We start from the raw sequence: 13,201 nt of genomic DNA on the forward strand, positions 1-13,201 counted from the left end.
CTGTACAGGAATTTTCAGTTATAATAAAGAGAACCAATGTCTCCTCCAAATATATGTCCAAGATTCAGTGCCCTTGATACCGTTTTAGTAACATTGAGAAATATAATTCATCTGGGAAAAAGAGTGAAAACATAACACACTGTTATACACATCTGTGAAGAATAAAATATATGATATGCTAGTTTATGCTTAAATTCCTAAAGAACACCCAATATTTTATGTAAATTGAATTTAAGTCTTTTAATGTAATAAAAACATGTTTATATAATAGAAATGGCTAAAGTTAAAACATTTTAATTGGGGTTGTATGGAATTGCTATTTATTTTCTCTCTTTAAAAAGTAAAAATGTTCAAATTCAGAAATGTTTTACAGACCTTGTAATTTTCCCAAAAAATGCATTAGGTTTATTTGACTTGTGATTTGACATCCTAATGCTGTTGTTAAGTGCCATCAAGTCAGTTTTGACTCATAGAGACCTATATAGGGTTTCCAAGGAGCAGCTGGTGAGTTTGAACTGCCAACCCTTGTGCTGATCATACAGCGCCACACCAGGAGCCCTTATAACCTAACACACTTAGGTTTTTTGCTTTGTATTGTAGTTTAAGGTTAGGATGAGGGTTAGTATTAGGGGTAGAGATTGGACTAAATTCAGAATTTTTTCCCCCCTGAAATTACTTGATTTCTTATTCATTTAGGAGTTCTGTAACTACATCATTCTCTCTTTTTATTTTATGTTTATTTGTTGTTATAGTTGCAAACTGGTATCTCTGGTTTCCTAGTTTCAGTTCTCCTAAGTTTATCTTACTTTGAACACTTATATATCTGGGTTGAGTTCTAGGTGATATTGGCATGTATGTTAGTCTCAGAACGTTGTTTGCTGTTGTTAGTTCTCTGTCCTAAGAACCCCCTTTACAGTTTTTTGTAAGGTTGGTCTTGCATTGGCAAATTCTTTTAATTTCTGCTTATTTTTAAATGTTCTAATTTGGCTTTTATATTTGATGGGCAATTTTGTTGGGTATAGAATTCTTGGTTGGCAATTTTTTTCTTTCTGAGTTTTAGATACATCGTTGGCCATTGTCTTCTTGCTGGCACAAGTTCTGCTGAGAAATCAAATTCAAGCCATTTTAATTGTTTGTAGGTAACTTTTTGTTTATCCTGAGCTGCTCTCAGGATTATTTCCTTGTCTTTGGTTTTGAAAAGTTTGCTTTGGTGATACTCTTTTGGGGTCTATTCTGCTTGGAGTTTGTGTTTCATTTCTTGAACAGCTATGTTCTCATTTCTCATGATCTCAGGGCAGGTTTCTTTCAACAAGTTTCAACAACAACAAAAAATTTTTTCCCCATCTTCCTGTTTTAGAATTCCAGTCACATGTAAGTTATTCCTCTTGATAGTGTCCCATATATGTCTTAACCCTTCTTTGGATTTTTTGTGTTTTTTTCTGATTGTTACTCTAGAAAATGAATATAGAGAGAGCTGTCTTCAAGCTTAGTAATTCAACCTTCCATTGATTCAATACTATTTATTTGTCCCTTCAATGTACTATCTGTTTCTGAATTCTTCGTTGTCATCTTTGAATTTCTAAAAACTTTGCTGTTTTTGTATTTTTTCCAATTGTTCATTTCTTTTGTCAGTTTGTTCTTGTAGTGTTTTCCTGAATCCTTCAAATTTTCTCTGTGTTCTCCTTACTTTCGTCGATCTTTCTCTCATCATTCTTTTAAATTCCTTATCAAGTAGTCAGGCTACCATTTCTGATATTATATTTTCTGATTGTATTTTGGTCAATTGGCTGAGGCACTCTATCTTGTTTCTTTGTGTAAATTGAAATTGTCTGTGTTCTCAGAGACATGCATGCTTGTGTCATTTATATTTAATTGATGACTGTATGTTGTTGTGTCTCAGGCACCATCACATGTTTCCTGGTGGATGTGATACAGACTGGAAGTGTGAAAGCAGTTCTCTATTTGCTGTTTGTGTAGTACAGTTCAGGGCAGTCCAGAAGAGGGGTGGCACTCTTGGCTTCTAATCCTGGTACAGCCGAGGCTGTGCAGGAAGAGGTGCCACTGATACCTGGGTTTGTGAGGACAGGATCTGGACACATCCCTGATTACCTATAGCACATGGAACAAGGGAGAACTGTACCTCCCTTGCTGCCAATCTCCAGATCAGCCTGTGCCTGAAGGGTGTTCTTTCAACAGTGACTTGAAAAGGCTCACGATGACTGTACTGCTCCACATTAGCTGACAGCCCACCCATTTTTCTTCTCTGTCACTATTCCTGCTCAGCTTCCTCTTCCAGTCAACACTCAATCCACCTCTTTGTTCTATCCTCTGATGCTCAGGGTTATAGGGTCACCATCTATATCTGCTTCATTTGGTCTTCCATGTCTTTGTTGCAGAGGGTTTGCTCACAGTGTCTGCCTACTCATCCATCTTGCTTCAGAAATCTTGTTACACTTATGTTTGATAATCATATAATCACTTATGTTGTTTCCAATTCATGGTGACCCTGCAAAGGGTTTCCGAGGCTGCAAATCTTTATAGGAGTAGAAAGCCTCATCTTTCTCCCACGGAACAGCTGGTAGTTTCAAACTGGCAACCTTGAAGTTAGCAGCCCGATTCATAACCACTATGCTACCAGAACTCCTTACTGATGGTATTGTTGTTGTTGTTGTTAAGTGCCGTCGAGTCGGTTCCGACCCATAGCGACCCTGTATAGTAGCTATTAAAAAAGACTTATAGTAATAAATATATCTTATTCAAAAGAAAATAGTTTAAATCATTTCAAATATGACATGAATGAGAAATGCCTTTTATATGTTTGAATTCATTTATGGTTATTAATTAGGAAGGAGAGATAGAAATTGATATGTCTAACCCCACCTCTACCAAGAAGTAACATTTGAATCTGTCCACCAAGCTTTAGCCCACAATTATGAAACAACTAGGTCAGTTCACATCACTATCTTTGTTAATATAATAGCCCTCTAATTATTCTCAACATTTACAGCTGTGTTCCTCTCTTACCTAAATGAAGGGACTTCAAAAGTTCATGGGAAAATGGAATTAAAAGCTAATGGGATTTCTCCATCAATGTTCTGAACCCCCTCATAAATAGCCAGAGTTACCTTCCTTTTAAAAAGTCAAGTATAACGTTGTCACTTCCTGCTGAAAAGTCTTCAATGGTGCCCCTTTCTCGCTGAATAAAGGATAAAAGACGTACTTGTAGGGTCCTTTTCAGTCTTACCCTTAAATGCAGCATTATCTATACCCCTCTAACATCTAAAAAGGACCTGTGATATTTCAACATGTCATATTCTCTCTCACTTCTAGGTTCTTCCTCACATTTTTTATCTGGCTACTTCTTATTCAGCATTTGGTCTCAAATATATCCTCTGAGGAGCCTCCGTCCTTTCCTCTCTATTAGGTTAGATGCTCCTGAAGTGTCTCCCTATCATGTAACTTATTATCACTACGCTTTACTGTGACCACTTATTTTAACTGGCTGTCTCTGTCTTGGACTCTAGCTATGTGGAAAAGGGCCAATGTTTATCTTGCATATTGTGTAATCCTGGTGGGGCGCTGTAGGAAAAGCACTCAATTGCAAGGTCAATGTGAATTGCAAGGTCGGTGGTTCCAACCCACCAGCCATTCCTTGGAAACCCTAAACAGTGTCGCTATGAGTCAGAACCAACTCCACGGCACACCACCACCACAACCACCACCAGTGCTTTTGAATCTTAGGTACTCCATTAACATTTGATGATTAAAAATATCAATTTGGTAATCTTTCAAAATATACACTATAAAGAATCTTTAAATTTATTTCAATTTAAACCCTCTTTAAACCTATAGTCACTGTAGACTATAAAGTATAACATGATGTTCTCAATTTAAATACTTCATATGAATACAGCCAGAAATGGTTGAACATGTAAGTTTAACATATATATGTCAGAGAAAGTATGTTTACAGTATGCTGGGTGGAGAAAAAAATCATAAAACCAAAAATCCATTTTGGTCAGTTCCAACTCATAGTGACCCTCTCTACAGGACAGCCACGTAGGGTTTTCCAAGGCTGTATACCTTTATGGAAAAAGACTGCTGCACATTTCACCACAGAGGCCTTGGCAGGCTCAAACTACCATACTTTCAGTTAGTAGTCGAGTGCCTTTACCAGTGTATCTTTGGTAAAATGATATTATAAAATTCATTTTTAAAAATAACTGCTTTGAGGAACAGTTGTAAAAGATGAAAAATCATCACTTAAAAAGTAAAATGTGGGAAAATGCACTAGACTGCAAGGTCGGTTTGAACCACAAGGTTGGCAGTTCAAACTTGCCAGCCACTCCTTATAAACCCTATATAGGGTCACCATGAGTCGGAACCAACTCAACAGCACTTAACAACAACACAGGAGGTGGAGATAGCAGGGGACCAGGATATGGTCTTGAACTGATTTCTGGCTCATTCAAACCTCTGCTACTTTCCTCCCTTTGCAAACTTATATCTTTAGATGGAGGGGAGGTATGGAGGAGAAGACAGAAGAATTATTAGGAAGCATTACCTAGTACTTTTGAAGAATTCCAAACTATAAGAATACCATCGCAAATCCTTCCAAAATAAGTAAAGAAGGGGAAATCAAATGACAACAAAAAATATGGCAGCACAATCTTCCTCTCATCAAGCTCAGCTCAAATTAGGCACTCGGGGCATGCTGCATAAGAAGGACTACTAACTGTTCTCCCTCCAGATAACAAATGTGTAGGATGTAGGGAGGTCTGCTTTAGTCCATGACTTGTCAGTGAACAACCAAATGAAGCCACAGAATCTCTGTTTCTTTATAGATTATTTCAACATAGGGGGAAAAAAAGAGAGAGAGCGTGAAAAGTACGAGTCTTGGTGTGGCGCTGCAGAATAAGCACTAGACTGTTAATTTCAAATGATTCAAACCCACCAGCCATTCTTGGAGACCCTATACAGGGTTGCTATGAGTCAGAACTGAATCGAAAACACACAACAAAAAAAATGAGAAAACAACTTTTTAAAAGTGAAGTTAACATCAAATAGTACAAATTACCTGTTCATAATAGCTGATGTTCTCCTCGGCCATATCTGTAAATGCTGACTTGATATCACTTTGCATATTTTGTTTCCATCTTTCCCAATCTGCTTTTAGGGCATTATTTGCACATTCCACTTTATCTTCAAGTTTTCCAATCTCTTCTGTAAGCTGAATAAGGTCATAAAGAAAGATAAATCCACCTATGGATTTCTGCTACTAGGTGACTTCATCAAATCTAAACTGAGCATTACATCAAAGTAGCTTAAAAATAACTTTTTTTCACAAGTCACTAAGGTTTACTATGTATACTATGGAGGCTGGGGCACTGATGAGTCCAAAGTCTGTCACCAATGAGCTCATGACATTAACTCTCTCCAACCCTAGGCTTCAGTTTCACTATTTAAACAGTAAAAAAATTGAACTTCAAGTTAGTTCAGAATCCTTTTGCACCAGTGGTAATAACATTTATTTTAAAAGACACAGCTTCATTCATTTGGGTTTTCCATTCCAACGTCTGATTTTTCCATTTTAAATTTTTTTAGTAGAAAGCTCAATTAATGGATGTGGGTTAATGCTCTGAACTGAAAGGAGTGTTTGAACCATAAGGTCAGTGGTTCAAGCTCACCAGCCGCTCCTCAGAAATCCTATACAGGGTCACTATGAGTTAGATCCAACTTGATGGCACTTAACAATAACAGAGATTATACACTCCAACCCATGGGGATTAACTGGCAAAATTTTACTCAGATAGCTGGAAACAGAGGCAGGCTTACGCCTTAGATGTCTGACACTTAATCCATGCCCCATTAGATAGATTTAGTTGACACTTATACCTACTCTCAACCTTAACCACCAGCACTTGAACATGTACTTCAAGATTATATTATTCATATATTCAGCAAATATTTATTTATTGTGTTGACTTTGTACAGTTATTCTTCTAAGAGTTAGCGATTCAATAGTAAAGAAAATAGATTTTTAAAAAATCCCTGTGTTTCAGATGGAAGAGTACAGATCAGAACAGAACTACAAGAATGAATTCAGAGGATCCAGGAGATCAGCCTATGATCAAAACAATTACAGGGTGAAAGAAGGTAAAAATATAGGAACAGAGATCTTAAATTTTTGTGATGAGGAGGTCAGATACATTGCAGGGTAAAAGAGACTCTTTTAATGTAGGAAATATTTAGTAGATAGCGTAATGGTTACGAATCGGGCTGCAAACCTTACGGTCAGCAGTTCAAAACTACCAGTTGCTCCGTGGGAGAAAGATGAGGCTTTCTGCTCCTGTAAGGATTTACAGCCTCAGAAACCCTATACAGGGTCGCTATGGGTTGGAACCAACTTGATGGCACTTAACAACAACAACAACAACAAGGGTTAACCTCAAAGAAAATAAATACTTCACACCATACCAAGAAAATGAAAATCTAAGACGAGCATGGACACATTATAAATATGAAGTTTAAGAAAAGATACCCATACTAAAAGAAAGGGGAAACAAACAAACAATGTCTAAGTTGCCCATCCCTATTAACTCTGTGAATCAAGGGAGGAGAGTATGAGTAGAATGTGGGACCCTATCCAGAGATGCAATGACACCAAAGATAGAGGTAGAAATGATGATATGGAGAGAAAGAGCAGCTAAAGACTCTAGACTCATGGAAAGAGAAAGGCTGTGTGCTGGTGGCCAGGAGACAGGCTTGTAGAATGTGCCCTTGGGTTATTTAAATGATTATATATTCCTGAGTGTTTTTGTGTACATTAAAAAAAAACCATAGAGGGAATAGAAGCAAATACTGTTGAATGGTGATGCATGGAGGGGATTGTAATCATCGCAATAATATGAAATATGACAGGATGAGTGCAAAACTGATGTTCTCCCATGTAAACTATCACTCAATACACAATAAAAGCTTTATAAAATAAAAAAATAAAAAATTCCTGTCGTTGCCAAAGCTTAGACTCTATACACTTTCGTAAGTGCAAAAGAGAAAAAAGTGAAACAAGGGGTAGGGGATGTTAGGATGTTGTGTTTATAGATAAAGTAGGGGCATTAAGGATAAATGAGAATGTCACTCAAATAAATATCTAAGTAAATGTGAAAGTGTGACAAGGGATTCTCAGTAAGAAAAGAGAACAACAAAAGCAAAGAACCCGAGGTAGAAGCATATCTGGATTACTCAAGGAGAAACAAATCTGTAACAGTGAGAGAGCTATCAGATGAGGTCAGAGAAACAGCAGCTGGCATACTTTACTGTTGTTGGCTGAGAGCATCCATCACAAGGTACCATCATTTAAGATGAACTCTCATTTCAGAAATACTAATATATGAAAAAGGTGCCCTGATAGTGCTGTAGGATAAGCACTGGACTACTAGTTACAAGGTTGACAGTTCAAATCACCAGTCACTCCGTGAGTGCAAGATGAAGATTTCTGCTCCCATAAAGGTTTGTAGCCTCAGCTACACATATCACTTGAGTTGGAATCAACTCAATGGCAGTGGACAATATGTGAAAAAATACTGGCCTTAAGATCAGTTAAATATAGTATTTTACTTCCAATGTATACTTAAATTATTATTTTTTTGGCTGTGGAATGCCACTATTCTATTCTTATTTCATCATAGTGATATTTGCTTTTACTATTCTGCCAACAGATATTTGGTATTGCATAATTCTATTACCTACCTGTGAGATTTATGTCGGTGATAAGGTTGACTTTCATTTTTGTTGTTGTTGTTGTTTTTCTTTTCTACTTTGTTTTGTTGATAGGGTAAGAACTACCTTAGTAAAGGAGCTCTGGTAGCGTAGTGGTTACGACTTGGGCTGTGAACCGCAAGGTCAGCAGTTCGAAACTACCAGCTGCTCCGCGGGAGAAAGATGAGGCTTTCTACTCCCGTAAAGATTTACACCCTCGGAAACCCTGTACAGGGTCGCTATGAGTCGGTTACGACTCCACGGCACATAACAACAACAACAACAAGGTCATTTATTTCTTTATGCATATGTACATTCCTTGGGGTGATTATTTTATTAAACCTTACATGATTTATGTAACACGATGTATTAGAAGAGCTATTAATAGTAGGTTATGCATGCTAGATGAAGAGTAAAGCTGTTCAAAAGGCCCATCTCCAAAAATCTCTGGACCTGCTGGAAAAAGGTTAGAGGTGATAGTGATCCTCAATCCTCTGGGTTGTAGGTTGGAGTTTTATTAATTTCATAGTCAGAAGGAAATTACTAGCAAAATTTATTTCCTGAAATTAGAACCCAGTACATATGTCTACTATAACCACAGTTATTTTCCTCTGATTAGGTTTCAGAGCTAAAAAGTTTTATGCACCAATGTGGGCAGAGTACCAGTTAACAGTACAAGATGCCATTGAGTCAGATGTGCCTCATGGTGAACCCATACTCATAGAATTGTCAACCACGGGATTTTTAATAGCTGATTGTTTGAAAGCTGCCTCTGAGTGGGCTTGAACTTTGAATCATCCACTTAGAACCCAAGTGCAATAACTGTTAGCACCATCCCGAGACCTACTGGCAGAGTAGCTCTCCTTAAGATGGCATCAGGAAACAGTACTTATATTTTAAAATCTAACTTAATCCTCTGTTAGTGTTACTACTAGGAGAGATTTACAACACAGCAATAAACTACAAATCTCTCCATCATTCTCTAGGAAGATAATGGCTACAAAACTGGTAAACAGGTTGTGTGGTTCTGTTCTGGCAAAAGCGGTGCTTTCCTAGATAATGGATGGTATGCTGTGACCTTGTCTCTGAACATCACTCTCACCTGTAGAAAGAAGGTCTGTAACCTTATCAGTACAGCACATGGATCACATCAGAACTGACTGTGAGTCAGACTGACATTTTACCAATTCTATCTTTTAGTAGTTATGTGACACTGGGTATTATTACTTATCATGGCCCTTGTTTCTTGATATATGAAATGAATATAAACATAACACCTCTCTCATGTGTTTTTTTAAATAAAAATTACATGAGATAATAAGCACTGATTAACACCAGGTCTGGTAACTTGCCTATTACCACCATCATTGTTAATATTAGTATCATCACCATTACTATTACTTGTTAAGAATGAAATCTTTTTGCCTTTGCTCTTCCAGTATTTTGGTCTTTGAAAAATGTGTCATTTGTCTGTCAAGACCTAGGTCTTAGGTTCATATAAAGTGCTATTTATTAACTTGTTCTCATCAGTGTGTAAGATGATACATGTTGTTGTTGTTAAGTATCATCAAGTCAGTTCCGACCTCAATCCACAGCGATCTTATATATGGTTTCTGAGGAACAGCTAGTGAGCTTGAACTGCCGACCTTGCAGTTCAAATGGCTTTCCAGTCTGGCTCATTAACCAGGTACCACACCAGGACTCTAGATGATACACAGGCAATCAATTTTTGTCACTTTTTGTTTCTGCATCAATTTTATCCCTTTATTTCCCTGATGACTTCTTTAGCATTTTAGTTGGAAAAGGAGGCATTAAGTACTTCCCATACTGAAACACCAATTCCCAGAAATTCAATTCTAAGAAACTCTTTTTAATAATTAGCATAGCACATCTAACTCAAATTAAGAATGATCTGGACTATTATCTTTCTTTATAATTTATGAAAGTATAGTATCATTAACTGCACTTCCTCTTAGCTTACTTCAGTTTTAGGACAATTCTTTGATGCAAAAAAGCATTTATTCTGATTGTGCAAGTCACCGTCTATCAGCACACACACACTCAGCAACAGTTAACTGGAGTTCGAGAAAATGTGCTGAAAAGTTGCCAAGCCAAAGAAGCTCCTTTGGTCTTTTGGTGAGTCTTGGTTTACCTCTAACTGCATGGTTAATGGGTAATTTTAAGTTTCAGGTCTATTCAACCAGAAATTAGCCATGTTATTTAAGTGAAAACCATTAATACTAAGATCTCTGGAAAATAAAACAACATTCTTCTCCAAGAATGAGTACGTAGTATAGTAACAAGAGCAGTAGTAACAACAGTGACCATTTATGATGTCACTACTGAAGGACAATGTATTAGTGATATGCTTTATAGACATTAATAGTTCATTTAATCTGTATAATAATATTCAAAATTAATAGCTTAACCTTCCTTTCATAAGCTTGGAAACCGAAAGAAAGAGATAAAAGCGGTCACATACCACTTTATGGAAAACTAGGGATTCAAACTAAGGTTTAACTCAGTCACACATACTTTCTACACTTACTGACCCACAGCAGACATTGAGCTAGCTTGCCTGAGATTTTCAAGATTAATCTGATTTAGTTCCTATCTGAAAAAATACTTAATTTATTTGTTTTTGTTAAGTGTTGTCAAGTTGGTTCTGACCCATAGCGACCCCGTATAGGGTTGCCAAGGGGTGGCTGGTGAGCTTGAACCACTGACCTTACGATTCAGCCACTTTGCATTCCAGTGCATTAACCTACAGCGCCTCACCAGAACTCTTGAATTTATTATGATGCTGATATATAAAAACAACACAAAACAAAAAACAAAGGCTGTAAGATAATATAGAATGTTGACACACGACACAATGGAGTCCTGGTATGGTACTGTAGAATAATAGGCTAACTGCAAAGTCAACAGTTCCAACCTATCAGTTGCTCCTCAGAAACCCTATACAGGGCTGCTATGAGTTGGAACTGACTTAACAACAAAACACCATAATGAAATAAAAACTAAAACGGTATAGAAAGATACATAATGGAAGATGAATTTGAGTCGTGGATTAGAATGCATCTTGACCACTAATTCACAGGCAGTAACTACAGCTAGGGGATACTGTTTGAGGTTATGGCATAAAACCACAGAGACGGCACACAACAGCATACAACACAAGAATGAACTGGAGTCGGGTTTGGGATCTAAAGTGGGTACAAAGAAATGTAGGAATTAAAGCGGAAAGATGGGTTGAAAACGGAACCAAAAAAGGTATAAATGGTATCAATATGACTTCTACAGAAAATAGGAAGTCACTAAAGGTAAATTCCTGAGTCAGAGTATGTTGTTGTTAAATGCCATAGAGTTGATTCCAACCCATAGTGACTCTGTATAGGGTTTCCGAGGAGAAGCTGGTGAGCCTGAACTGCCAACTTTGAGGTTCAAACAGCTTTGCAGTCTGGCGCATTAACCCACAGCGCCACAATCACTAAAGGTAAATTCCTGAGTAATAGTATGTAAGAATGGTTAAAAGAGAAAGAGGATGAGATTAGGAAGAGAACCAATTCACGTGAATTAAGACTAATGAAAAAAGCAAGGAAAAATGAGCTCTGGCACCATAGTGGTTACGAATCGGGCTGTGAACCACAAGGTCAGCAGTTCGAAACTACCAGCTGTTCCTCGGGAGAAAGATGAGGCTTTCTTTCTGCTCCTGTAAAAATTTACAGCCTTGGAAACCCTGTACAGGGTTGCTATCGGGGTTGCTATGAGTCAGAACCGACTCTACGGCACTTAACAACAACAACATCAACCAAACTGGAGTCCTAGTGTGGCGTTGTGGGCTAATGTATCAGACTACAAAACCATCTGAACTGCCAGGTAGGTGGTTCAAGTTCACCAGCTGCTCCTCAGAAACGTTAACGTTAAACAGGGTCATTATGGGTTGAAACCGCCTTGAGGGCACTTACAACAACAACATCAATAGAATTCGCTCCACCTATCAACAGAATTCACCCCACCTATCAATACTGTGTCTGGAAGTAGGATGGAGGGTAAATAAACAAGACTACCTTGAAAGATGCATGCCTATGAGGATACATTGAAAAGCGTTTAGATAGAGAAGGGAATTTCATGTACAGAAGATCGCATGTAGTAAGTTATAAAGTCAGATTTAATTTAGTATAATTTGAAGAACTGCAGGCAGATCATTAAGATTAAGAAAGCGTGGTGATGCAGCTCTTGGCTGATAACCAAAAGGTCAGGTGGTTCAAACCACCAGCCAATCTATAAAAAGAAAGACATATCAGTCTGCTTCCATAAAACTGGTAAGTCTTGAAATTCTTCAGGGCCCTTTTACTGTGTCCTACAGGATCATTGTGAGTCAAAATGGACTTGATGGCAATGGCTTCATATTAAGGATGGTACTTAGGAGTCCTGGTGTGGTGCTGTGGGATAAAGCACTGGACCACAAGGTCGATTTAAACAAGGTCAGCAGTTCAAATTCATCAGCCACTTCTTGGAAATTCCACACAGGTTCACTATGAGTCAGAAGGACTTTATCAGTACTTAACAATAACAACAAAGAGTAACTACACAGTGTGAGTAAGGAAACAGCAAAAGATGAGGGCAAAGTATCAGGCAGTTGTGAAGTAACCCTTAGGTGTTTGGATTTTAATAGAAATCAGAAAGAAGCCCCTGAGGAAGTTTTGGGAAGGAGGCAATATAAACTATCAGACTCCAGATACTAGGGAAATTGGAGAGGAGGAAACTGAGTAGATTAGGCCTATATCGAAACCAAAATACCAGCTGCCAAGGAGTCTATTCTGACTAATAGTGATCATGTACAGAGTTTCCAATGACATACATCTTTACAGGAGCAGAAAGACTCATCTTTCTTCTATGGAGTGACTGGTGAGCTCAAACTGCTGAATTTGTGACTGGCAGTCCTGTGCTTACCTTAAAGAGCCACCACACTCCTAGTAATAATATTGTTATTGTTGTTAAATACCATTAAGTAATAACAGCTAATATTTATTGTTGATGTTAAGTGCCATGGAGTCTGCTTCTCGTCTAAGGAGTATAGGATTTTTGAGGAGTGACTGGTGAGTTTGAATCATTGACCTTGAAGTTCAAACTGATCTTGTGGTAGAGTGCTTATCCTATGGCACCATACCAGGGCAGGTTAATGTGCTGGACTGTAAGGTCGGTTTTAACCACAAGGTACACACTCTGTGACATTTAACAACAAAAATAAATATTAGCTGTTTTTATTACTCAATGGCACTTAACAACAACAATATCATTGTTATTACTGGGAGTGTGGTGGCTCTGTAGGATAACTACTGAATTGTCAATAACAAAGTCAACAGTTTGAGCTCACCAATTTCTCCATGGAAAAAAGATGAGGCTTTCTGCTCCAGCAAAGATTTATAGCCTCTGA

General features: G+C 37.7%; 1 protein-coding gene across 1 annotated transcript in view; it reads right to left on the minus strand.

The window, feature by feature from the left end:
- The window catches only part of SNX7 (sorting nexin 7), a 127,738-nt gene that overhangs the window by 20,506 nt on the left and 94,031 nt on the right, over nucleotides 1–13,201 (minus strand). Inside the window, exon 8 of the mRNA XM_006830929.1 lies at nucleotides 5,078–5,230. Within this exon, the coding sequence (XP_006830992.1) occupies nucleotides 5,078–5,230 (153 nt within the window). The remainder of the gene's footprint in view (nucleotides 1–5,077; nucleotides 5,231–13,201) is intronic.

The sequence above is a fragment of the Chrysochloris asiatica genome, unplaced genomic scaffold (genome assembly GCF_000296735.1).
Source record: "Chrysochloris asiatica unplaced genomic scaffold, ChrAsi1.0 scaffold00002, whole genome shotgun sequence".
In the NCBI taxonomy this organism is placed as follows: Eukaryota; Metazoa; Chordata; class Mammalia; order Afrosoricida; family Chrysochloridae; genus Chrysochloris; species Chrysochloris asiatica.